The 26,861-nt window shown below is 40.0% G+C and overlaps 1 protein-coding gene across 3 annotated transcripts in view; it reads left to right on the top strand.

Annotated features, from left to right (window-relative positions):
• LOC102789724 (SH3 and cysteine-rich domain-containing protein 2-like) overlaps window positions 1–16,477 on the top strand; it is a 28,235-nt gene extending 11,758 nt beyond the window's left edge. For 2 of the 3 annotated variants that reach the window (XM_006798259.2, XM_087840357.1), the window contains 7 exons: window positions 20–114; window positions 2,962–3,046; window positions 6,741–6,817; window positions 6,928–7,016; window positions 9,583–9,634; window positions 13,359–13,493; window positions 14,080–16,477. In XM_006798259.2, the coding sequence (XP_006798322.1) occupies window positions 20–114; window positions 2,962–3,046; window positions 6,741–6,817; window positions 6,928–7,016; window positions 9,583–9,634; window positions 13,359–13,493; window positions 14,080–14,178 (632 nt within the window). In that variant the 3' untranslated portion in view covers window positions 14,179–16,477. Of the gene's footprint in view, window positions 1–19; window positions 115–2,961; window positions 3,047–5,544; window positions 5,661–6,450; window positions 6,521–6,740; window positions 6,818–6,927; window positions 7,017–9,582; window positions 9,635–13,358; window positions 13,494–14,079 lie in introns of all 3 variants that reach the window. The other variant, XM_006798258.2, reaches the window with a different exon arrangement.
• The last annotated feature ends 10,384 nt before the right edge of the window (window positions 16,478–26,861 follow it).

Genomic DNA, 26,861 nt, shown 5'->3' with positions numbered 1-26,861 from the left:
TCTTTATCCCACTCTGCAGGAAACTCCAAACAAGCTCTACGGTGTAAAACGTGCAAGATGGCTGCTCACCTGTGGTGCACCTCAGAACTATCGCAGCAGCCGTGTCACGGGAAGGTGCGAAATACACACACCAAGAGTTTGATGTTGCCCTCATTTATAGCATTGAGAGTTTCTCTCAGCATAGTCACTGACTGCACACTTTGGTCTGCTCAACTCTTTTAAACTGATTCTGTCCCTGATTTAGCACTCTTCAGTGGAAAGTGATTGTTGCTTTCACGTTTTTCCAAGGCAATAGCCTTCATGCCAGGCTATTGCTATGATAAACCATCTTCTGTGAAATGAATAGGAAACATAAAAAAGTAGCATTGGCTTTGTTTGTGTCTGGATTGCAAGAATAGAATGGCTACTTATTACTTCTCGTGTTCACTTTTGGCAAGAAAGCAAATATTTCAGTGATTCATTGAAATAAATGTGTTAACATACAGCCAGATGACACACCGACATGGGACTCTGTGTAGTCCTGTGGAAAACTAAGTGTACTTAATTAACTGATAATCACCATAAAGCAGTTTAAAAGAAGTCTTGGCAGTTTGCTGGTCTGGAACGTTCAGGTGGGTTTAAAACAAAGCTGCAATTTTTCAATGAGTGCAAATCCGGCAAATTCATTCCAAGAGAAATTTAAAAAATCAGAAAAAAAAACAAACACTACATCTCAGACTCTACAGGCTTCAGTTAGCACATTAAATGTTCAACTCCATGACAGTATAATTAGAAAAAGACTGAACAAGTATGGCTTCTTTGGAAGATTGCCACAATAAAGCCTATTCTCTCTAAAATCAACATGGCAGGATGGCTTATATTTGATATATTGGATATATCAGCACAAACCCACTATCAAGCATGGTGGTGAACAGCTTGTTTTGTAGCCATTGAAGCCACCTGGGCACCTTGCAGTTATTGACTCAACCATGAATTCGCGCGTATATCAAAGTGTTCCAGAGTCAAATGTGAGCCCACTTGTCTGACTGAAATTAGGTCACGCAACAGAGCAATGATCCCAATGATCCCAATGATCCCAAGCACAGCAGCAAATCTACAACAGAAATGCTGAAAAAGAAAAGAATGAAAGCATTCCAGTGGCCCATTCACAGCCCAGACCTTAAGGGAACCATAAGAAAGCTGTGCGAAAAACAAATGCCCGCAAGCCTCAATGAACTGAAGCAACACTGTAAAGAAGAGTGAGACAAAATTCTCCACATGGATGCGAGATACTAATAGAGTCATACGGAAAACAATTACTTCAAGTTATTGCTGCTTAAGGTGGTTCCACAAGCAATTGAATCATGGGCTCTACTTAGTTTTTCACAGGCCTGCATAGAGGCCCAGAGGGGCAATGAAACAACCTCCATATATGCAATTTATTTCATCTCCTTATTTCTCTTAATCAAAGCAGGAGAGTGCAAAGCTAGAGTGATCCGTAGGACTACAAGAGTCCCGTTAACTGGAAATATGCAAGGTGTTCATGCTGTGGACCCCATTAACATAGAAGACATTTAGGGAATTTTTTTTCGAGTCATGTTTCAACATACTCACATATTTGCGACAAAGAAGTGACTAAAATGTGTAAATTGTTAAGAGGTTGACATTTTATTTTCTGATTTGTTATCTGATGTTCAGTTTCACAACTCCAATCATTGTTTTGTCATATTACCAACACAGCATGAATTGAAAACCTGACCACAAAACCCTGTGCGCGCTGCAATTAATTTAATTTTTTTAATAGAATAGCTTTAGGTACAGCGTTAATGGGAAAGGAAAAAAACCCCACAGATGAATCAGTATTGTATCACATCAAACACATTTAGGTTATTACACCAACAAACAGACTCACACGTATAAACACTGAAACACTCTTGACCTGCAGGCAGTCATTTTTGCTCACCATATGTGCAGTTTCAGTTAAATTGCTGAAAAAACACAGATGCATATGGCAGAAGAAAAAGTGCTGTTTTGAAGCTGTGAAGTGCTGATGCTACTGAAATAAAACAATTAATCATTGGACCATCCTTTTAGGGCCATCATTAGCAATGTTAATTTTCTTTACTACTGCTTACATAAAGAGTATTTCACACACTTGCGGCGTAACGGTTAGATGTTACACTGTGGATTTTTTTTTTTGTTATCATGAAAAATGTAATATTATGACTGTTTGAAGGACAACGGCAGAAGGTGAGTATGATTCACTAGGCAGAAAATTGGGAGTGATTTCAGACACAGCTTTTGTGTTTATCCTCTAGTGTAAAGCAGAGGGCATTAGCATGCAGCAGGAGGCGAGACCTTCTGAGAGCCACTTGGAAAATTTTAAGAGCGCTGTGCTGAAGAGAGCTCAGTGCAGTTTGACAGCAGTGCACAAACAGAGAGGGGGAAAGGTAGGGGAACGATGAGGGCAGCGAAAGCTAAAATATCATCGGAGCACAATCTGGGTGTGTTTGTGGAGAACAAAGGTAGCCACTTATTGCCTTTGATCCGCTGAGTGTTTCTCTCTTCAACATAATATGACAAAGTGAGTGGCTCATTTGCAAGTCAAGGCAAAGACAAACCGATATCTCAGCTGAAACTCTCACTGTGCTTAATTTGGTGTGAAATTGCAGTCGTGCTGACACATACACACGGAGAATCACATGTCCGTGTCTGTGTCTAAGTCATGTGGCCACAAGTAGTGGTTGAGTGAATTTATTGTTCATGATTGGCAGCAGAGAGCTCATACGTGGCTTTGCTTCTTTTGTTCTTTCCTGGAGCGAGTGAGCCCAGTTAATTGTTTCACTTACATTTTGTACGTGTTCTGTATGAATGCTCAAATAGCACTACAAAGAGATATATGTTGAGCTATGTGTTGAGTCTATAAACAAGGAGTTATGGCAGCTGATAAAATCCCTTGTGCTCTATTCTCCCCTCCATTAGTCGGGAGCATTCAAGCGAAACTTCAGCTCGCCGATGCTCGTCAATGACCAGTTGGCTGTCGTCAAGGAAGTTCAGCCAAGCCAAGGTGAGCGCAGTCCGAGTGTGCATGTGGTTGTATGAGTGAGTCCGCTGGTTGGGTTTGCTTGTGTCCCTGTGCTTTTGTTTCGTGACGTTGCTCTTGTCCAGCCTTTTGGGTTTTACTTTTCGATTTTTCGATTTTATTTTTTTTTGCACTTTTGCTTGTAATGTAATAAAAACCAGAAATGTCTTCACCTCACCTGGCAACGGACGAATGTGAAGTGGAAAAAGATAAAGAGAAGGAGACAAATTCAGTTTCACTTGGAGGCTGATGGACCGTCTCTACGCTGAAAGTATGTGAATAAATATTTATAAGTTCTAATGTTTATGCTTTTATATCTCTGTTTATGAGTTGTGCTGTATATCCTTGGACTGGTGAAGAGGATAGATAGGCACCACAGTTGCATGTTTAAAAATTCATAAACATTGAAATGCTGCCCACTTTTTTGATTGATAGTAACCCCAAATTCACGAACATCCACCTTATTTCATTCAGCAAATGCTGGGAATAAATTTCAAAGAAAATTATATTTTTAATCAGTTTTCAGGTCAGTGTTTGTCCGCTCAAGGCCAAATCATAGTGGTACGAGTTGCTTTTACAACCACTGGACCAAAGTGCTTAAATTTGTTCTTTCTTTTATTGTCACCGCTGAAATGCAGCTTCATTTTTCTTTGTCATACCTTTGGAAGAACACCTTTGAACGTGACACGGTCATCTGCCGTAATGCATGACTCACATCAGGGTCGGCGCCCCACGCTGTCACTTGCTTGTAGTACTCATGAGTCAGGGTACAATGAACCTACAACTCCATCATCACCTCGAGCTCAGCACCATGATGCCTGGGACTTTGCCAGGGCCAGCTGAGAGTGCAACCTGCCAAGCTCACAATCACACATTACACAGTGTGCTCATAATTATGCTAACAAAAGGCTTGGTAAAAATGTTTACACACATTCATATCAGACAACAGTTTTCATTTTGTATTTACTCACAGACCCCCTTAATTTCCCATCAAGTACCTCCTGGCCACAATTTACTGTTCTCGTATTAAACCTCATTTATGAGTCTGGTAGTTGCGGGAACTTAACGGTCTCGTTGCAGTCTTGCAGTGATGATTCATATGTGATGAATGTGAAAAGGATTTCTCTGTTTAAACGTTAAGGTTAAATCTGCCAAAGAGAACTTGATACTGATGATATTCTCGGGTCAGAATGTTATCAGTTAACTGATAATTAACAACATTATAATAAAAACAGCAGCACGGTGGCACGGTGGTTAGCACTGTTGCCGCACAGCAAGAAGGTCCTGAGTTCAATTCCACCATCAGGCCGGGGTCTTTCTGTGTGGAGTTTGCATGTTCTCCCCGTGTTTGCGTGGGTTCTCTCCGGGTACTCCGGCTTCCTCCCACCGTCCAAAGACATGCAGTTTGTGGGAATAGGTTAATTGGAAAATCCAAATTGCCACTAGGTGTGAATGTGCGAGTGAATGTGAGTGCGAATGGTTGTCTGTCCCTGTGTGTTGGCCCTGCGACAGACTGGCGACCTGTCCAGGGTGTACCCTGCCTCTCGCCCTGTGACAGCTGGGATAGGCTCCAGCGCCCCCCGCGACCCTGAAAAGGATAAGCGGAAGCGAATGGATGGATGGATAATAAAAACAGACCTGAAGCTACTTTACACAAAAACTCTCCTTCCAGGCTCAAAAGGAACCTTAAGGATCTAAAAATAATAATAATTATTTATATGGAGCAGTGGAGTGTAGAGTCTCTAAGCTTGGCTTCCCATCCCATCATTTACTCATCTGCAATTAACTTCTCTCTGCAGAAATACCGTCTTCAGTCAGTGTAATGAGCTTTATCGACTCTAAATACCTGACTTAATCATACTAAATAACACATTGCTGCACAATTTCTTCTGTATACAGAAGAAATGACTTTAGTATGAAACTACAGGTGATTTCAACTTCATCCTGCACAGGCACACGCACACTGAGACACATCTGGCCCTGCAGCAAAATCCCTCTACCCTTCTTCCGTTGAGCTGGATGGGGAAAGAGCTGAAAAATCTAATTCCAAACTTCAGAAATAGTGTGATAGCACCCAAGCACTGCTGTCTACATGAAATGCAGCAGCGAAGACTTTCAGAAGATTTCCATATTTTATATTTCGTCTCTTATTCCCTTTCTACTCTTTCTACAGTGTCACATCTGTTAAAGCTATTAAACTAAGACACATCTCTTGCCACTAAGTTAAATAAATCAAAGCATGTTAATTCATTGGAATGTCTTCATTTTCTTTTGAATTTTTGGCTGCTGTCCTCGCAGATCTAAAGTAGGCCACTTTGGTTCAGGACTGACTGTTACAGCAGTTATATTTAAACCCCTTGGTTCCTCCAGATTGGCACAGGCACAATAGTCATGATGTACAGTGTAATCTCAGCGTGTAGCCCTGATTGTAGTGTGTCCGAAGTCTTTTAGTGAATAATTTACGTGTCTGTGTGTGGTTTCAGAGGCGCCGCGGATGCGAGTAGACCCTGTGTATGCCGCCTTGCGCTACGGGACGTCCTTGGCACAGATGAGTCGCTCCAGTTTTGGCAGTTTGTCAGAATCACCAACGCGCAGCTTGGTATGACATCATAGGCCTGTGGGTGGGGGTAGAGGACAGTTCAGTCCCGTGTGTTTGACACAATAAACGACACTGGTCCGTTAGCCAACTTACTTATTATATTAAGAGAACTGACAGTGACATTGCCTTGTTAAGCCATATTTTGTAAAGGGTGCATATGGTTTTTTATTGAATTATTAAGAGTTAATACATTTACAAATGCTTTAGATTCAGATTTATTAGGTATTATCAGAACAGCCATTAAATTGGAAGAAAATCTTTAACATAACAATATTCTTGTCTTCTTAGCTACCTCTTTTAGTCATAATATAAACATGGAGACTAATTCAAAAAGCTCTCCGAATCCTCTGAAAAACAGCTGCAAGCCATCTAAATCAAAATTGTAAACCCTGAATAAATGTTGCGATATCGGAAAGTAACAGTTCAGCTACAAATATTTGAGACTGATCTGTGTGCAGCTTATAAACAGCAACAGCCAAGAGATGTTTACTGCTGCTCAACATTGGCCCAAACACCTCGCCTCACCAAAATGTTGCAAAAATGTTGTCTGTTTAAACACGTTTGAGACTGATAGAAAGCTTCACATCTAACTTCTCCACTGAAAAGAATGTGCATGCTTGCTAAAATGTAAAATGTTCACATTTTGCGAACCGCAGGTATCTCTGAAACCCGTTGAATACATGAACTTCCAGCATACTGACTGACAACAAGGTCACCCACTGTCAAATGCATCCTCTCTGGCCTCCTGGTGCTGATATTTCATTGCTTTCTCTCTATGTTCTTATTTGAGGGGGAGGGAGGAGAGGAGAGGCAACAGAGACAGTCCAGCATGGAGGAAGAATTAACTCAGGAGACAGGGGGTAAAGACGTCTCTGTGTCTGTGCCTTGATGTATGTGGATATGCACATGTGCTGCATGCCCTTGCCTATGTGTGTCTATGCAGATGTTGTGTCGCGCATAACTTTCTGTGCGTGAGAGAGAATTACTGTGGCTGCTTGTAAAAAGCAAAAACAAAAACAATAAAATGAGTGCTTATGTGTGTGATTAGCGACTTTTAAGACATTTTCTCGCTGATTCCAGATGATCCTATCCCCGAGCCAGAGATCGAAAAGGAGGTAGACGAGAGCAGTGAACAAACTCAGACTGCAGAGGAGAAGGTACCGCTCTGTTTAATCCACCTGTACATACTTTCATCCCTTGTTGCTCTATTCCTCAAGCGTGTATTTCTGTCTCACTGCCTCCCCTTCCTGCATCTCCCTGTAACCAGGTGCCCAAGCGCATTGAAGTCCACTCTATCCACACCTATGTAGCGCTCTACAAGTTTCTGCCTCAGGAACCAAATGACCTGGAACTACAGTGAGTAAAAGCAAAACAACCTGACTATGTGCAAGGATTTTTATAGCTATATGCGTGTGCATGTCCAGGAGTGCTTGTGTGCAATTGCTTTTTTTTTAGCATTGCGTGTGCAAATGTGGTCGGTTTTTGTTCGTGTTTTGCCCCGGCTGTTGTTCCTGCAGGATGAAAATGTCCCCACCATCTGCAAAGGACGGTGCCAGGGCGCCCTTAAGGACGACTAATTATAAACTCAAAGCCCATCACTGTCCCCACGCAGAACTAGTGACTGAGCTGTGTTCCCAGCAGGGAAGGGGATAAAGACACTGAACAACTGAGAGATGAAAGGGAGGACATGCATGAGAGGAAATGGCATAGAGCGGAAGATTATCAGAGAGAGAAAGAGAGAAAACAGATGGAGAAAGCTGAGCGCTGTTGTCAAAGTTAAAGCCCAAATACAAGAAAGTAAGATCAGACCATTGTGGATGGCAGAAGTCAAAACATGTACCATATTCCGGACAGGTCGATTTTAACAAACCAGTACATGGATATGAATTCTGCAAAAATTATTATCAGAAATTTGATAGTTTAATGACCTAAAAAAATATGATTTTTATGTGGGCAGAATCTCAGTTATCTAATCAGTGTGTATTATATTTGTAGTGATGATGAGTATGGGTGGTTTGACTATAATGGCTCACAAACACACAGAGAGTGTGAGAATGAGTGGGTTTGGGGGGATTTACATTTATTTGGATTTGATTTGTAAGGACTGACAACCTGTCCATGATGTACCCCGCCACTTTCCCGCTTTCAGCCAGGATGTGCTCCACCCCAGCTGGTTTCAATCATTTTAGGATAAGTGGTTAAGACAGATGAGGTCAGACAGTAGTCTCCACGGATTATGATGTTCACAGATGACATTGTGATCTGTAGTAAGAGTAGGGAGGAGGAGAAAGACAGAGGTAGAGAGGTAGAGGTGTGATCCGGAGATAAGGAAGACAGAATATCTGTGTGAATTAGAGGGAAGTAGTGAAGGTGGATGAGTTTAAATACCTAGAGTTAACCATCCAAAGTCATGGACAGTGGACAAGAGGGGTGAAAAAGAGAGTTCAAGAAGCGGGAGTGGGTGTAGACGAGTGTCAGGAGTGATATGTGACAGACAGATAGCAGCAAGAGTGAACCTGTTGTGATGTATAGTTTTGAGAGAGAGGAAAAAGAGCTGTAGGTGGCAAAGTTGAAGATAACATTTTTGTTTGGACTGTATGGAGGGAAAATATATCAGAGGGTATATCAGAGGGAACGCTCAGGTTGAGCAGTTTGGAGACAAGGTTGAGAGGGTTTGAACAGAGAAGAAAAACAGCATATTGGTTATATTGGACCAAGGATTTTGAATATGGAGCTGTCAGGCAGGAGGGAAAGAGGAAGACTACAGAGAAGGTTTATGGTTGTAGTGATGGAGAGATGGAGGCAGATGACCCACTGTGCCATCTTCTCAAGGGAGAGGTTGAAAGAAAATGAAAAGATGGAAAGAAATGGATGGAATTTAGATAACATTTGTACTTATTACAATGATAATACATATGTAGTGGCTTGCGTTTCATCTCTGAGTAGCTTTTTTCATAGATTTCTTTGAGACTGAATAGCAGCTAATCTCACCACTAGGCACTGTGAGGATTTTTACAAAGAAACCTATCTGCTCTTTCTGATGCCCTCCATATTGTCAGGAAATATTGTACATGTAAAATATAATATTTAAAAATTGAAATAGCAACAGTAAAGGTATAAAAATACTAGCATTGTTAAGTTAGAACCACTATCTATTACTACCAGGAAACTGCTAATTCTACTGTTAGAAATATACAATATAGATATAAATGCTTAGTTAGATACACAATATAGGATATATAAAAACGTTTGGGCACTGAAAACCTTTATAAAGGATGCATTTGCGCTCATTTGAGATGCTGCATGAGCAGAATTGTACCAGTCCCCTAAGAAATATGACTCACATGGTAGTGTGTGTGTGTGCGTGTGTGTGTGTGTGTGTGTGAGTGTGTGTGTATACCATGATCATATAGGGCAGCTGTGAATGCAGACATCAGGGAGACAGAACGCACAGAAATGCAATTGGGACAGCTTCTCCCTGTATATCTAGGACAGCAGGCATACTGTGTACGTGTAGAGAAGTCTCATCAAAAATTGGTAGCATCATTAGTATGCAGGCCAGGCTGGCTGCAGATCAGGCCTAGCCTTCATTGCTGCAGCAGACACTATGGAGTTATATTTCATGTAGACCTCATGACTTTGTTTTCAGCTGTTCTGTCACCTCTACAGCGAGACACAAAGACTCACCCACATTTTAACCTCCACAATGTTGCTACCACGGGTACACTACAGCTTTCTGTGGCAGTTAGATAACTGTAATATTTAGTGCTTGCAATCAGCTCTCCTTTCTTCCCCTCTACTCCGTTGCCTTTCCCATCATGTTTCCCTCTATTGTCTCCCTGTCTCTTTTTCCTCTCCACCCCAATTACCTCCCTTCTCATGCCCTTTTTTCCCATCTTCTCTCTTGTCTTATCTCTTTTAGACCTGGTGATCGGGTGCAGGTCACTGACGACTCTAATGAGGAGTGGTGGAAGGTGGGTAATAAATCATTTGCAAACATCTGTGTGTGCTAGTTGGTGCATACCTGGTGATGTTGGTGTGTGCTGTGTTTTATTTTCCCCAAGTTCTCAGAAGTGTGTGTGTGTTTATGTGTGTGTACGTGCATTCATACTGCGCATGTGTTAAATAAGGTCTTTAAACCAAGCTTTTAATGCAAAACACCTGCCCCATTTTTGCCTGTCGCAAACATGTAAGGAGCCACAGACAAAAATAGAACATAATTTCCTCTGAAAATTACCAAAAGAGTTTAACATAATGAACTTGGCTACTGTTGCAGCCGCGTAGAGGCCCTTACTGAGTCTGTAATGAGCTTCACTAACTCCCAATGGAAATAAATGTGCATTTGTGTGTGCGCCCGTGTGTTTCAGTTCACGAAGAAGGATAACGCATCCAGAGTGCAGATTTAGCGTACACTCTGTGAGCATAGTTTTCGCTTGAACTTACGTAACCCAGAGCGGAGCAGGACATCAACATATTCATTCCAAGAAACCTTTAAATTATGTATAATCTGTGAATCATCTGTTCATTACTAATGTATAGTTTGTGAATCACTTCAATAAACACATCAACACCTGAGGCAGAGGGTGTTAAACTGTGAAACATTGCTGCATAATGAGGTATACCCAGTTATCACTGGCAAGAAAAGGACGAAATCTGTTGTTTACGTGTGCGCACGTGGAAAACAAACATTTCATCCTTTTTATACAAACAGCAAAAATGGGGTCATTTGCCAACACATGAGGCAGATTTTTTAATTTAGAAAGTATTGTTTCTCATTTCTGTTTATGATGGTATAACAATAAAGGTGCCTGCTCAATTATACTACTAAATAACTAAAAGTTCATTTGGGCTTTGCTGTTATGCGATGGAAGCGGTAGATATAAAAGTGTTCAGTTCTTATCAGTCAGTCTTCACTGAAAAACTGTTTAAAACTAGTATGAATGAATATTTGGTGCCAAATGACTCATTTTGGGGGACTTTACTTTAAAAAGGCTTTAACAATATACTGCCTGCCTTCTACTGGATAGTTACTGCAGTGAATAATGCGTTTCTGGCAACAGTTTTTTGTTTTGTTTTTTACTTGGACCAATGCAGTGAGTAGCTTCTCATTTCTTAAACAACCATTTTGGAGGATGTTTCCTGCAGTCATGGAAAAGATGTTACTTTGTTTCAAGAAGACAAGAAAAACAACTAAGGATATTGCTGAAACTACTAAAAGTGGGCTGAGAACTGTCCAATGCATTATTAAAACCAACTATCATCCAAGGAAGAGACGTGGTTGGAAAAAAACCTTGAACGATCGTGGTCACTTAGACGTTTGGTGAACTCAAATAAAGATTAACGGTACATCTCACGGCTATATTTAATAGCAAAAGTAATTGCAATTCCACATGCATAATACGAAGAGAATTCAAGGGATATGCACTAGCAGCCCTAGGAAAACCGCTTACCAGAGCTAATCAGAAAAAAAGGCTTCAATTTGCTAGAGAATAAAAAGATTGGGTTCAGCAATGGAAAAGGGTCATGTGGTCTGACTTCAGGTTTACCCTGTTCCAGACTGATGGGTGCATCAAGGTAATAAGAGAGGTAGATGTAGTGATGCATTCATCATGTATAGTGTCTACCAGACAAGCCTGTTAGGTCAGCATTAATAGCTAGGGTTGCTTCAGTTGGTCGGGTCTAGGTACAGCAGTTTTAAGTGTCCAGAAGGTCAGCTGACTCCCTGAATATACTGAACGAGCAGGTATTTCAATGGATTTTTCCATGTGATAAACTACATGGGCCTATTCCAAGATTATAATGCCAGGATTCATGGGATTCCAACTGTGAAAATGCATGGATTTTCACACATGGATTGGTCACCAAAGAGACCAGACTTTAACCCCACGGAGCGTCTTTGGGATGTGATGGAGAATACTTTAAACAGAAATCCAAATCTCCCATCATCAATACACGGTTCTGGATGGAAATAGATATTGTGACACTGCATGGCTTTATTAAAATGATGCCAGAGTGAATACGCGCTGTCATCTCTATATCTGTGGGTAGTCTGTGTATTTATTTTTAATATTTATATAGAGACGTATAATTCTATGTGCTGTAAATATCATACATTCTATATCTGCATTACTGTTTGTTTTTGTTTTTTTTGCGCGACACTATCACAGATTCCTTGTTTTTTTACAAAGTGATTCTAATTCTGATCAAAGCTAAAGCTAAATGCGGTTCAATGACATATTAGCATTAGACTTTGGGGGTTTTTGGCCAGGCAGTTTATTATGTAGAGCAGGGGTAGGGAACGTTAGTCCTCGAGAGCCGGTGTCCTGCAGGTTTTAGATCTCACCCTGGGTCACCACACCTGAATCAAATGATTAGTTCATTACCAGCCTCTGGAGAACTTCAAGACATGTTGAGGAGCTAATTTAGCCATTTAAATTAGCTGTGTTGGATCAAGGACACATCTAAAACCTGCAGGACACCGGCTCTTGAGGCCTGGAGTTCGAGACCCCTGATATAGAGATATCCAACAATCTTCTTTTAAGATTGAACTTGACAACAGTGGAGCAGAAAAACTCCAGATTTTCCATCAGAAAAAGAATCAAGTTGGATTGTCAGCTAACAATTTGGGTTGAGTGCAGTCTGGTGGGCCAGTAAGCGCAGATCAGGCTATCATCGCGCAATCTCATTAACCCTTTAAAACCGGTCAGAGCGGGCACGCTCTGTTTTGCGTAACTATTTTTAAATCCTGGTAGCACTGCAACCACGTAAGCTAGCGCAATATTTTTTTTTGCACATGAAACCAGAGGAGTTGTTCTTACATCTTATGCCATCAGCTTGTCCTCGGTCACGGTTTCCTTCCACATATAGCTTTGCAAAAACTGCATAAAAAGCACTTGCAGCAACAAAAACATAATATTCCAGAAACAGGCTTTGCCTATCTGATCAGCTGTTTGTAACACTTCCTACGTTAGAATAGACGTCAGAGCGAACTTTCGCATGTCCGCCATTACCTGCCCGAAACCGGAAGTGATGTCATTTTTGCGGAAATGTAGTTTTTTTTACCATCAGGGCCTCATGAGCCTATACTGGTGTTTTTAAAAGTTATCTTTGACTTTATGACTTTCTGTGTCGTTTCTGGGATGGTTAGGACTCATATTGCACTGCTGGAAAGACTTTAATTTGATGCATATGCTGCTTTTTTGCAAATTTGCACTATAATATTTATTTTCGTTTTTCCTGCAGTATATAAAAATTGGTGTATTTTAAAAAATAAAACTATGAAGACACAAATAATAAATTTCCTGTGGTGGGAAACTATTTTGTGCAACTTTTTTGTATTTACAGTTTTGAGGGATAAGATTCTTAAATTTCTCTAGCTAGAAATATATGTTAAAAAAACAAAAACAATTTTCAATTTTTTTGTAGTTTATTGCACTTTTTTGCAATTTATGTAGTTACTATGCACTTAATGCATAAATATTATTAAAATTTGGGCTATAATGGTTGTATTGATGTATAGCAACTTGAAATGCTCCCAAAAATGGCTCTACAGCATGTAAAAATATAATATCAGCTCTGGCGGACTTGGTTCTATGGTAGGTCTTAAAGGGTTAACTAGATCTAAAGAATCTGTGACAGCTATCTTGGCATCCAGATACAGTTTAAATGCTGACTGAACTGTTTTGGTTCATTCCTCAGGGTAAATGTGGGGACAAAGTTGGTTTTTTCCCTGCCAACTTTGTGCAAAGGGTCCGACCCGGAGAGAGAGTGTGGCGGGTTATTCAGGGTAATCCCGGCCGAGAGAGAGGACACATGGCTGTGAGGGAATCCCAGGTATACTAATGTTGGAATACTGGTTTGAGACTTAATTTATTTTTGTTGATAGCTTCACTGTTTTTTCATTGTAACCATTAAAAGGCTATAATGGCAACCCAGCATACACTGATAATAGGATTCCAATTCTCAATTCATGAAATCTGTCCTGTGAAGGGTTTCAGGGGACTGAAGCCAAATCCAGTACACGCTGTGTGAGAAGTAGGGTGCATCCTGGTTAGAGAGCGATCAAAGGATTGGCACCAGCATTATCTATGTCTGTTTGTCTTTGCTATGAATAAGGCTCATCATTTCCAGATTGCATAGACCTTTAGAAAGAAAACCCACATTGTTTTTTTGACCTTCAGGGTCACATTCAATCAGTTTTCATCCACTGATTTTTATTCATATACACACAAAGAGAAAATTCATAGCGCTTAGTCACAAGTAAAAAATCCATAGGCAGTTTACACAATAACTTTCAAATTTTTTAAGGTCTGTTATTATTCGTTCTTTTAAAAACAGTTTTTATAGTGGTAAAAATAATCTTTTATTCTAGATTCCTCTTTGAAAACAAAGCATCTTATTTTCTGTCTCCTGCTTTTAGATTTGTGTGGGGAAACGAGAAGAGGGTGAGGTGTTTCTAAAGCTGAGCAGTGGAAAGAAGAAAGGGCTGGTCCCAGCTGATTCCATAGAGGAGATTTGAACCTTTGTGCACAGACCACCATCTTTCCACATCTACTTTCCCCAGGGATGCACCCATTTTAAAACTACCCCCCTTCTGCCTCATTCCCCTGGCTAAACAACTGCTCCAGCCTCTCCAACTGGTCAGCCAAACACAGAAAAACTAAAAACATAATACACACTTCTGCAAGGATCTGGAACCACAGCCCCTCATAAACACATGGTTTCCAGCTCAGCTGGTTGATTGTAAGCCTTTAATGGAGGGGGCAGTTATGCAATTGCCCTGCTCTAGTTCTCTTGTAGGTTTATCTTTTCAAAGCCAATAAATTGATGTTTAGTGGACAAGGGTGGTCAAAAATGCTTTAAAATGTCTGCTGGATGCCAGCTCAGATTTCGTTTTTCCTCATCAAAAAGACGTCTACCAGCGTGGGAGGAGGCTGAATCCTGTCATGGGAACATGATGCTTCTATCAGTGTCCTTTTCTTGTTTCTACCCACTCCGTGTGTCTCATTCCTATCTGCTAATTTCAGGGTCTCTGCCCTGGGGACTGATATCAGCTTCGTGTAGACTGCTACAACAATAGGCACTTGCCAAGAACAACCACTGCCAGCTATGGAAAGCTACTGCCATTTAGACAGACGGCAGGATAAGATGAAAGGAATACACCAGATCTGAAAATTGTCTGTAGTTTCTGGCTGAGTTACGACTGCACTCAATGATTTGAGAGTGCAAAAAGAAGAGGTTTTTCACACAAAAATCAAAAACGGATTCTTTTCATTATGAAATGACAATTAAAGTATGCTATAAAAATTATCCAGCATCTTTTAATTTCTGGTATGGAAGTCTGTCAAACCCTGTGAACATCACTATCTACCCAAAGACTCAGAGTTTACCTTTTCGACTATCCTTAAAACAAAAACATGAACTCCCAGGAATTGCCTGAAAATTGTTCCTTTCTTTTAAGTAAAATTTTATAGATTATTATGTCTGTCCACTTTTGAGACACAGCTGTGTTTGTCTACCGTCCTTATTCTGTTGTGTTACTATTGTACAAACGGATGAGGTAAAAGAAATCAAAGCTAAAAGGGAGGCAAATCTCTTTAGGAAGACTAGGGGGGTTGTTTGGGAGCTTGTTGTGACCACTGAGGAGGAAAAATGTCAACATCTACCAAGTTTAGAAGTTACAAGTGGCAGAAGGTGTTCTGCTGTTTTTCGCATGAAAGACCTCGGTGGGCATAAACCCGCCGGTTTCTGCAGGGACCTGCTGAAGAGCCTCAGTGGGATGTTGCAAGCGTTGCCCAGAATTTTAACATGTTCACTAGAGCTTGAAACAAGAGGGAAAAAAAACTGTAGCCAGTCTGCCTGAAAAACAACAGCACAATGGGGTTCCTTCTGACCATGACAAGGAGTTTCACTGACAGCTTAGAGGGACACAGGAAAACAGGAGGAGTAGGAGGCTGTGCAGTGAAAGGGATGACACGAGTGCTGAACCATTATGAGTCAGTGTACATGCAGGTAGTGTTGTACCCATGGGTGCACGAGTCATCATTGATCAAATGTCAGCCTGTCATCTCCATCTTCCACTCCCCGTTTGGCCTCCTTTGTCCTTATATTATTGATGTGACTGGTCAGTTCTGACGTAAAGTCAAGACATTTTTTAATACCAGTACATTTTGGATTGCTTAGAGTTCTACGCACTAAGTCATTATTTATTTAAAACACTTGACGCATTTCTTTCTTCTTCTTTTTTTAAAAAAAGTCCTTGTCCCTGAGTTTGCTTGTGGAAAATCAGGAAAGAAATCTAGAACTGAAGGACAGACTGCATTATTTAAATAATAAATTAAAACGCATTTTAGTTCACCCATCCTTTTCAGAGCACAAGGATCTAGCTGATTCCTTTTAGTCTGCATTTTTTGTGGAAGCCTTTAGAAGCTGTGATTTTTTTCCTTTAAAAGCTTCTCTTGTCATCACGAGAGTAGCACTTTATTTTGAGTCATTTGAATAAGCTGTAATTTTGTAGATGTGTCTCCTTGATAGTAATACTGTAGATGTTGTATTTAAAAATACTTCAACTGCGACTTCACTTCACCATGAAGGTCTTTGTTGGCAGAGAGACAGCAGCATAAACAATACCACACTCCTGAAAACATATTCCAGCGGGGATATGTTGTCACGGCATAACTGGAAGTTTGATTTTACTCATCTAAAAATGTGCTATCATGAATTGTGTCTAATTTCACGTAGCATCTACTGTTTACACCTTAAAGACTTCAAAATGTTAAGTATGTGTTTGGATGTTTCCCAAATTCGTTGGTTGGCCGCGTACCTCAATAAAACATCTTTACAAAACCTGGTCTGCCTGTTTTATGCATGAAGTCTGTAACATGCTTTGCACAGTGAAATATTAAGGATATTCCACAGGAGTTGACAGTTGATCATTTACACGTCCATGTGACAAATGCATGTAGCTTTTGCTGTTTTTCTATATCTCTATTCAGTCTTTTTTAGCCTAGAGAGAGCACAGAACTCCTAAACGAGGCCACTTTAATGACAAGTTTCATTGGCATCCATGCATAATGCACCATCCTGCAGCCACAAATACGCTGCTGTGCAAAGAGGAATGCCGAAATTATGCTCCAAACAACCGCAATATAAATAGCACATAACGGCACTGCTGGAGGAAGTGGAACTCAGCCTTGTTTATTCAATCACAGACAACTGCATAAATCAGAGGGCAAATGATGGCATTTCTTGCAGATAAATCAAGGAAAATGATGCAGGTTTTTAACGTTTTCTGATTTGGTGTTATTTAGAGGGAAAAAAATGTAGTTTCTCATTAATCACACACGCACTCACTTGTGAAATTTGTTTGTCTACATAGCAAGTTCAAACAGTTTCGGTGCTAGCTGAGCAACATTTGGGTTCATTTTAGTGTGTCACAGCATAATGCAGGATTCATATTGTTTTGGTTTTTTTAACAATATGTTTTTTCTAGTAAGCATTGCATTTAATTGGATAAATGTAGTTCATATGTGTTTTTTTATTCAATAATGCCCAAGCACTTTGCTCTCTTTATCATTATTTACAGCAATGAACTGCCTGAAAAATGATGAAATTAAGACTAGCAAAAATATATTAATTTTACAGGTCTTATATATGGGGGGAGTTAAAACAGCTCCATAGCAACCCATACAAAAATCATGCAAAAGAGCCCCACTCCTGTATTTAATGTAGATTTATGAAATTTGGCACAACCATGTAACACCCTGTGATATTTTTAAAAAATCCTATTGAGGCCATGCCCTAAACCCAATAAAAATTCTATAATTTCCAAATTAGGTTTTGGGTCTACAATGTAACACCACTTAGTGGGAACAGGAAATTGTATGTTTTGTTCTCCTAACACAGGGGTCGGCAATCTCAGTCCACGGAGGCCGGTGTCCCTGCAGGTTTTAGATGTGTCCTCAAACCAACACAGCTGATTTAAATGGCTAAATTAGCTCCTCAACATGTCTTGAAGTTCTCCAGAGGCCTGGTAACGAACTAATCATGTGATTCAGGTATGTTGACCCAAGGTGAGATCTAAAACCTGCAGGGACACCGGCCCTCGTGGACTGAGATTGCCCACCCCTGTCCTAACAGAATAATCACATCTACATCTGAATAAACTTTAGATGTTGATGTTGCTTACTTTTAAAAGTAAAAGTGAGTTTTAAGTGGACTGCATGGCTGTGACAGCACAGTAAATTTCACTCATTCACCACTGCCCAAGACATTCTTGATCAAATGTCAATATTTTGTCTACTAGCTCCACCTAGTAGCAACAGAAAATCAGCATTAGTCAGGATAAACATGAAATTTTCTTTGTGGGTCCCACATGTTGTAACATGACATATAATTAGTGGGTGTTGCTGAATGCCACATAGTGGGACAGTAAGTGATAAGTACAGCAAATGGTTTGTGCAACAGCCACTTCAGCGGCACACCTCAAACGCAGCATGCCTCAGTGTGTGAGGGCCCTATCCTGCTTGTAATGTGAGCCAAGCATCATAAAGCAGAACAGTCGTCATTTAGCTCAAAGGAATTTGTACCTACAGCAGAAATTAGATGTATTTGAAAGAGTGCTCTCATGGCTGTTTTCATTTACTGATGCAGCAGTCTTTTATCCCTCAGATGGAAAGAGCTCAAACAAATGTTGCTGTCAAGATTAATTTTAAATTTACCTTTTTGTTTTCTTTTGTTAGCTTCATGCTGTCACTACTGTACCTTTCAATGACAGTTTCTATAAATACTCAACAGGTTTTGCTTTTACTTTAAATATAACTATCTGCTTCTTGCTAGATTGCATTTTTTTTTAATAATTTGATTTATGGGTTTTCCAGAAATTGAAACAAAATTGCAGTGAATAAATATGAATGATATACATTCTTTCCAAAGACAGCTACAGACCAGATAGCCGCTAACTATGTTTTTGTGTTACTGAGTAACCCAAGACTCACCAGAAGCTCTGTGTTTCCTTGTCACTTGGCTCCACTTTTGTTTATTTTGTCTCATTGAATTCATGCTATTTATTTATTTATTTTTTACCAGCTAAGTAATATATTTCATGGTTTTGAGACATTGACCTCTCAAATCAATTAGTTTGCGTGCCATCAATTTATCATTATCTCTGACATAACAGTACTGCTAGATCAGCACTATGGAGCATATGAACAAGTTCCTTATAAAGATTTCCTGAAGTATTAGAAAAATAACTTCTGAGATTATTCTTATACAACCTCACAGTGCCACAAACTGTATGGAGCACATTCAAAAACTGCATCTTTACCACTGTGTCAGCTGAGTTTTTGTTAACCACTAGGGTGTAAAGTCACCCATTTAAAAACAGATGCTAGAGAGTCATCCACAACTAAGGTAACATAAGTTTTTTGCAGTTAAAATTAAATATAATGTGTCTTATTTACTTTGCTAACACTGGCCTAAGTTAACCTACCATTTGTAATTAGATACGGTTAGCTAGTGTTATTCAAGAATAGTAATACTGCCATTAGTAATCAGTTAGCATGCAAGCTAATGTTAGCTAATTTCACATGTTAGAATGTTGGAAGTAAAAGCCTAGATTGAAATGAAAGAATATAGCCAAATATCTAATACTGGTCTTGATCGTCATTCGCTAAAGAGTTTGCCTTTATTGTTTGAGCTAGCTTAAATCCTTTGTTTAATTTTAATTAACAATAATAGGTTTTCAGGGCAGGCAGACAGGCAGATGAGGAAAATGTGACTAGTACTCACTTTGATAGACTAGATAAGACATCATAGGATTAAAAATTATCACTGTGGCATAATCCTTGTCAATAAATGCATAAGTAGAATAGGTTGCATTATTTTTAATTACTAAAATTAAAAAGAACAAAATGCTAATATAAACAAACTCAACATTACTCTCCTTTACTTTCTTAATAATACACCAGTCCAATTAGAAGTACATTTCATGGACCTTCATGCATAAAATGCAAAGAACAGACACATACAGCAATCTGTCCATTTATAACTGAGATTTACATTCTTTGTGAGATAAAATACAGAAGAAGACTAAGCTTCCTTTACCATTTCTTTATTGTCTATATGTTTTAATTGGGTAGGTAAACAACGTAACATATACTATAACTGTGTTTAGGATGAAATAGTGACATTAGAATTTGCCAGAAGCCACTAAATTGTTTACTTGTTCACTTGACACCAGATAAGCAACAATAGATGGTGTCGTCACAGAAGAATCTTCGGTTGGTTGAGTTTTACCACCAATAGTGGCTGCTACATACCTCTATTAGCACTTGATAGCGCTGGCCATCTGCTGTGACTCAGAGCACGACAAGTCCTCTCTCACGCTGATGAAACTTTGCCAGAGTGACTGTTCTTGGACAGTCCCATTTGTCTCTCCCTCCTCTAATCCCTTCATTTCATTTTATTCTGGCTGGATCATCCTCTCTCAATCGTTCACTGCCCAGTTTCTTACTCTCACTTTACAGACATTAACACAGACCCTCACGCTCTTGCCCGTCTTTCACTGTTGCACTTAATCTTCTGGCTCTCGTCTCTCTTTTTGCGCCTCTCTCCCATCAGTTTCTGTCACTGCCTTCACGGCACTGTCACTCTCTCTTGCATCAGTCAGACTCTCAGTTACAGTAGAGGAAAGCAAACAAAGGAATCTATTTGTTTCCATTCCTATTTTCTTCAGTGTCTTTCTTGAATTACCTATGATTGAAATTATTGTTAAGGAGCCTCAGTTTGCTCATGCCTAAGCGGTCTGAATTGCAGAGAAAAATCTGAGCATGTGTGAAAGCTTCTGAAAATGAAAATGCCTATTAATAAAGCCTCATTTCACCTGATTGCCAAAGCTTGGCTTGGCAATAATGTCAGCTTCCTAAGGTAGTAAAGCGACAAGCGGGGAATAATTAGGACCTGGTGTAAATGTGGTTATTTCTGAAACCTAGCCCAGCATCATAAATGACTGACCCAGCACAAACCCTGCAGGGGCTTGCTTGTGCTCCTGTATAATAAATGTCTACTATCATTATTCAGAATGTCCCCCTGCTGTTATTATTACGTCTCATGACCTTTCGAGGTGCCTCAAGCAAGTGTCAGGACAAACAGCGCCTGTGCCTCGCGTCGTGGTTCAGGTGAACAGAGAGCAGAAAGATAGAAAGAGAGGAGACAGAAGAGACAGAGAGCATCAGCTGCTGTCCTGAACACTGTGTTCCTCATCTTTTATCTGCCATCCATGTGGTTCTAAATAAAGAATTACATCTAACCTCCGAGTATTGTTGTAAATTGGCCACACTGATTGCTGTTGTTTGACCAGACAACGTGCTGGGCCAGCTAAATGCTTTTAAAAACAGCGTCTGTACAGTAAAGCACAAAACTACATTAAATATATCTCAGACTTAATGTTAGCGGAAACATTTTTAGAAATAAACATACTCATGGATATTTATATAGGACACCTCATGAGATACGTACGCACAGTACAAAGACTGGAGAGAGAATGAAGCTTCAAGTCTGCCTTGTTATCTGGTTATCATCTGCTTGATTAACCAGACAAAGCAAGAACACAGGCAAGTTAATTTTCTCTCCCTAGTATGACAAAGCCAGAATTTCTCCATATCTCAAAGTTTTCCTGTAAAGTGTGCAAATGTAAATTGACTGTTTTGCAACAATAGAGTATTTCAGTATCTTTCTCATCAGTCGGGCATCACTCAGCATCCATCCATTCTCTTCCACTTATCCTTATCAGGCCTCGCTGGTCTGGAGCCCATCCCAGCTATCATTATGAGAGAGACAGGGCTAAAACAGAGAGTAAAACCTATGGTGACCTATGGTCAATTTACAATAACCTAACCCCACTGATTGGACCTACAAAACACTCTGAAACTAAATTAAGAAACAGAAAAATAATAGCTTCTATTTAACAGCTGTTTATTTATAATACTTTTCATTGAAATGAATAATAAGGATGTGTTGGTTTTACAAGTCATCAGTTAGTTGGTTGCTTTTTCAGTGGTCATTCTGTTATTGTTATTATGTTACAGCATTTTTCTCTTTGCTGTGACAAGAAATCCCAAACACAATGTTTGTCACTTCCTCCGACTTCTTGGCATGGAGCTGCATACAAGAGGGAAGTATTTAATCCTACACTTGTGAGAGAGTGAGTGTTGGGGTCAACTAGAAAGATGGTCATGCTTCAAATCGGATTCTGTTCTGAGGATTTGTGACTTTGTGTAGTTACCACTTCCCCTTTGGCTTTACTCTTAGCCACGTCAGAAAAAGACTGCCCTACAAGTCTCTCTTCCCTCTCCCCTAAGATTTGTAGTCAGCCTCAGGTCTCATGATTCGTTTCAGTGATTCATGAAGTGATTTATTCAAACTGATTTTTAAGATTGAATTTTATCTTTTTGAATTTTTGAGCTGCACACTCTGCGCCGGCACAAATGTTCACATAAATGTTCAGTCTGCAGTTAAAAGATATATTATGGACATTGATTTTAATTTTTTTAATGCTGCTAAAAGGTTGTTCTAGCCCATCAAAGTAAAAGGGAGCACTTAAATAACAACCTAGAAACTCACCAAGTGCACAGATCATTAAGAGAAGAGCTGCCATTAACGAGTAATTGTTCCTGACTAGTGGAGCTGCTGGGTTAGTTGCATTACTAGAGAAAGCAGGGTAGGCATTTAAACATAGGTAGTTAAGATTCCTTCCACCACCGGCTTAAACTGGTTTCTGGTTAAAAAAAATACTCTTTAGGAGCAGAGACCTACTTCCTCTAAACAAAGAGCTGGTTCAGAATCTCATGTACAGAGGCCATCTGGGATCTAACAGGCCTGAAAAGGATCATAATACCCTTAACATTTGGAAACAATTGTTTTCTGCTGGGATCACAAGTGTCTGCATGATGCTAATTAGATCTTTTTCACATTTTGAAGAAATACCTGCAAACTAAGCACAGCTCTGCAACACTGGTGTCCTGATGACAGGAAGAATGATGTCTGTGCTGCAGCTCCAAAAACCACAGCAGCTAGCCTTTAGTTCATCCAAAGCTGTTACCACAAGGGAAATTAACAAGCTTGTTGCCAGCCGTGTGATGGAGATGCTATTCATAAGCACTGATGTAAAGGTTCAGCTAGATACACAACCTAGACTGTTTAACAAGTATGACTAAGCTAACTGCAGAGGTGTGTTTACTCTAACAAGTGAAGCAACAGATTGCTTTTTATTGCTTCTAATCTATTGTTAATCTATTTATATTGCATTCATCTTTAAAGTAACAAGCTGCTTTTGAAAACAGCATCGTCTGCAACAAGGTAAAATAGGTTTCCATGTCCCTAATGTTAAAAATGGTCAAAATGACCCAGAGGCTTCTGAGATTTGTCTCTCGAAACTGATTTTGAATCATCCCAATGTGTGATCTTAAGAACACAGAAAGTGTGTCAGTGTCATCGAAGCTAGATGGACAGTTGTGCTGGATTAATTTAAAAGAGCGCAGAAAATGACAGTTTGTTGTAGAACAAGCGTGAAAAACAGACATCGGAGTCTCCTGAGTGTTGTTAAAAAATCTTTAATGTTAATCAGCATCAAAAAGGACAAACGCAAACCAAAAATTACAATTCTCAAGTGGCATCATACCAAAGATTGCATGAGAGTTACAGCTTCTTTCTTCACATCCTGAGCAAAATGAGGCTTTGAACGATTACCTCAAACCCACCAATACACACATGCATATATATATATATACAGTGATCAGAGACTCTCACGTCTTTGTGTTGCTTTTTATAAGTATGTAGTTTTCACACTTTGCAATTCTAGAGGGAGGAAGTGAGTAATTATCAAAAGGATGCAAATACTGACAAAAAGCAGCAGCCAGGGGAATCCAACTGCAAAAATAGCATTGGTTCAATGAATAGTCATTGCAAAAATAGGATCTAATCACAGATTGCTATAGCACACGCATGGGCCGGGCACTGATACTAGTCGACAGAAACATAAAGAATTACTTCTTCAGCTGTGAGTATAACATACCATTACCCTTTCTACTTCTCCCACACAGGAAGGAATGCAGTGCAATAATCTGTCACATCAAGCTAACAAATATACACAAATAAATATGAGCAGACACAGAAAGAAAGGGGTGGGGGGGGGGGGGGGGGGGGGGCTATTCATAATATTGCTACATGTTTGCAATTTAAATATGACTCAGGGGCAGTGTTGAAGTTCATCATCTCATTCTTGTTTTATATCCCCTCTATTTCATGCTTATTTCCTTTCCCTTTATTGCACTATACAGAAAAGCAAAATGTCATAAAAGGGAGACAAATGCCAACACTTAACCATATTGTTTAATAAAGCAAAGGTCCAAGAAACACAAGATGACAAGCTTGAAGCTAAGGTGCTGTGAGTGCACAGTACAAAAATAACAAATCTGCAGAAGAAACAAATCCAAGGGGGTCGCTGAGACAGGTTTAAAAAAAAGAGAGAGACATAGAAGAAGACATAATGCTTTCTTTCCAGCTGTGTGGGGGTGTAAGTTAGGGATTAAGGAGTGCTCTGAGACAAAGCATCAGAAACACATCAGAGGGATAAACCAAGCTTTGGGAACGACTGGACCACTGGTCGTTTTTGCTTTTAAGAAGGAAGAACATAAACATCATCAGTCATGTGTTCAGTAGGTTGTTTGAACTGGTAATGACATTATTTACAGTCAGTGTTGGGGAGTAACGGAATACATGTACCGCCGTTACGTATTTAAAATACAAAATATGAGTAACTGTATTCCGTTACAGTTATCGTTTGAAAAGGTGGTATTTAGAATACAGTTACTTTGTTGAAATAAATGGATTACACGGCGGTACTTCCCTGTTTCATATTGTGGCGGGTCAGGACTGTTTGGGTTTTGTTTGACAGCTACGTTCTGTTGTTCCAGGCGGCAGCGTTACGGTTGCCATGGTTACAGGGTGACGCTCTCTCTCTGCGTGTTTCCTGGGTGAGAGAGCGCCTGTTGTTGTTGTTGTTGTGCTAAGCTAATAGGCAGAATGCTACAGGTATAGCGCTAAAGAATGTAGCATCATAGGCAGTGTAGTCCGTGCTGCAGGGAGAATGGACTGCCATACACGTTATGTGTCTGTGAGCGAGGGAGGGAGAAAAAGGAAAAGTACGAGCTGTCATCGAGCAAAAACGGGAGCTGGAAGCATGTAAATATAATAATAACCACTGCAGCCAAGAAGAGTGCCTGACGAGCCCAGTTGTAAGTAAGCTATTAAGACTCGACTGTACACCGTGTTCGTGTTTTCCTCCAAAAAACACAGCCGACACAGAACCCACCGTATTAGTCAGAGGTCCCTTTACTACGGTTCGGAGCCGCGGACCTTCAGTAACAGTAATAAATCACAGCAATAGTACATTCACGTAGTTGTAAACAGCATGATAATATATTAAGTAATCCAAAGTATTCAGAATACGTTACTCTCATTGAGTAACGTAACGGAATACGTTACAGAATACATTTTGGGGCATGTATTCTGTATTCTGTAATGGAATACATTTTAAAAGTAACCTTCCCAACACTGTTTACAGTTGAGCATACATCATGTGGAGCTACTGCTGGCCACTAGATTACTGTGGAAAAGTCTTAGGCCAACTGTTGTTTCTTTACATTTTGCAGGGAAAATTTGAAATGTATTAAAATGCGCAAAAATAAGTGGAAATGCAGTATGCAGGGGAAAAACTGTCATGGTCCCCGTGCCTGCCCAGCCGGCCTCACAAGGCTACACTTGTGTTTTTGCTTTCTCTCTCTCTCTCCCCTACCTCTCTGCCTTGGCGGAGCTCACTGCTGGCTCCCGCCCTTGGCTCACACACCTGTTGGCGATCAGCTGATTTCCCAACTACTATTTGAGGCTGGGCCACAGATCTTCTCATCGCTGGATGATTGTGCTACTAACGTTAGTCTCTCTTCCCAGCTCCCGTGGTCATGTACTTTTACGCCCTACCTTCGTGACTTGTGAGCAGTGTTGGTCAAGTTACTTGAAAAAAGTAATCAGTAACTAATTACCGATTACTTCCCCAAAAAAGTAATCCCGTTACTTTACTGATTACTTATTTTCAAAAGTAATTAATTACTTAGTTACTTAGTTACCTTTTAAAAACACGATTTCTGCATAATCCATCATACAAAATGTAATCAAATGGAAAAGTCTCTTTTTAAAACTTGTTTTATTAGTTTTAACCTTTTAACTTTATGCATCAAGCAAAAATTTAATTATATGCAACATTCTCTAACTGGACGAAATTTGTTTAACATTTAAACTTATTTTCTGCACATTCCAGCACATAAAATATTTTATTTTTTTGTGTTTACACTCAGTCTTTCAAATAGATGCAAGTAAAACACAGCAGAAAATAAATAAAGTCAAAGACTAGCGGTCCTGTTGCTCTATTTTCACCTGTAAAGCAGGATTAGGGTAGGCAGAGGTTTACCCTGGTGCAGGTGTGCCGCAGCGGTCAGTGGAAGAATCTGTGAGTTTCTCTGTGAGTTTCCCATTATGTCGTAGCGCACTCGGTGCTTGCTTGGAAGTTTAGGGTTTTTTTCGCTGTAAAAAGAAGTTTTCTTCCCACGCACAACGGACACTAATGTTTTTGTCACTTTTTATGGGATCAAACTCAAAGTAAGGTCAGTACTTCCACGCTTTAAACGCTACACGCTCATACTCTCTCCGTACTCGATATATGATCCATTGTTGATCTGCACACAGCTGCTGTCACGAACGTTGCTCTTGCTTACCTCACTGTCATGAGACATTCTCGCAAAAAAAAATCACGGTTTTAGTAACGCAGTAACGCAGCGTTCCTACGGGAAAGTAACGGTAATCTAATTACCGTTTTTGCAATAGTAATCCCTTACTTTACTCGTTACTTGAAAAAAGTAATCAGATTACAGTAACGCGTTACAAGTAACGCGTTACTGCCCATCTCTGCTTGTGAGTGATTTTTCCCTTTCTTGTTCCAGTTTACCTTCCCGGACCTGTGACCTCCCAGCTGTACGAACGTGTGTGAGTTGGATGTGAGGACGGGAGCGAGCGTGAGAGAGAGAACCTTCCCCTAATCCCTTGGAACCCTGGATTTTTCCCCGTCACTGTATATATTATCGCACTGGTGTG

The sequence above is a fragment of the Neolamprologus brichardi genome, chromosome 4 (genome assembly GCF_056152115.1).
Source record: "Neolamprologus brichardi isolate AB-2024 chromosome 4, ASM5615211v1, whole genome shotgun sequence".
Lineage (NCBI taxonomy): Eukaryota > Metazoa > Chordata > Actinopteri > Cichliformes > Cichlidae > Neolamprologus > Neolamprologus brichardi.
This window is presented reverse-complemented; position numbering and strand designations above follow the sequence as displayed.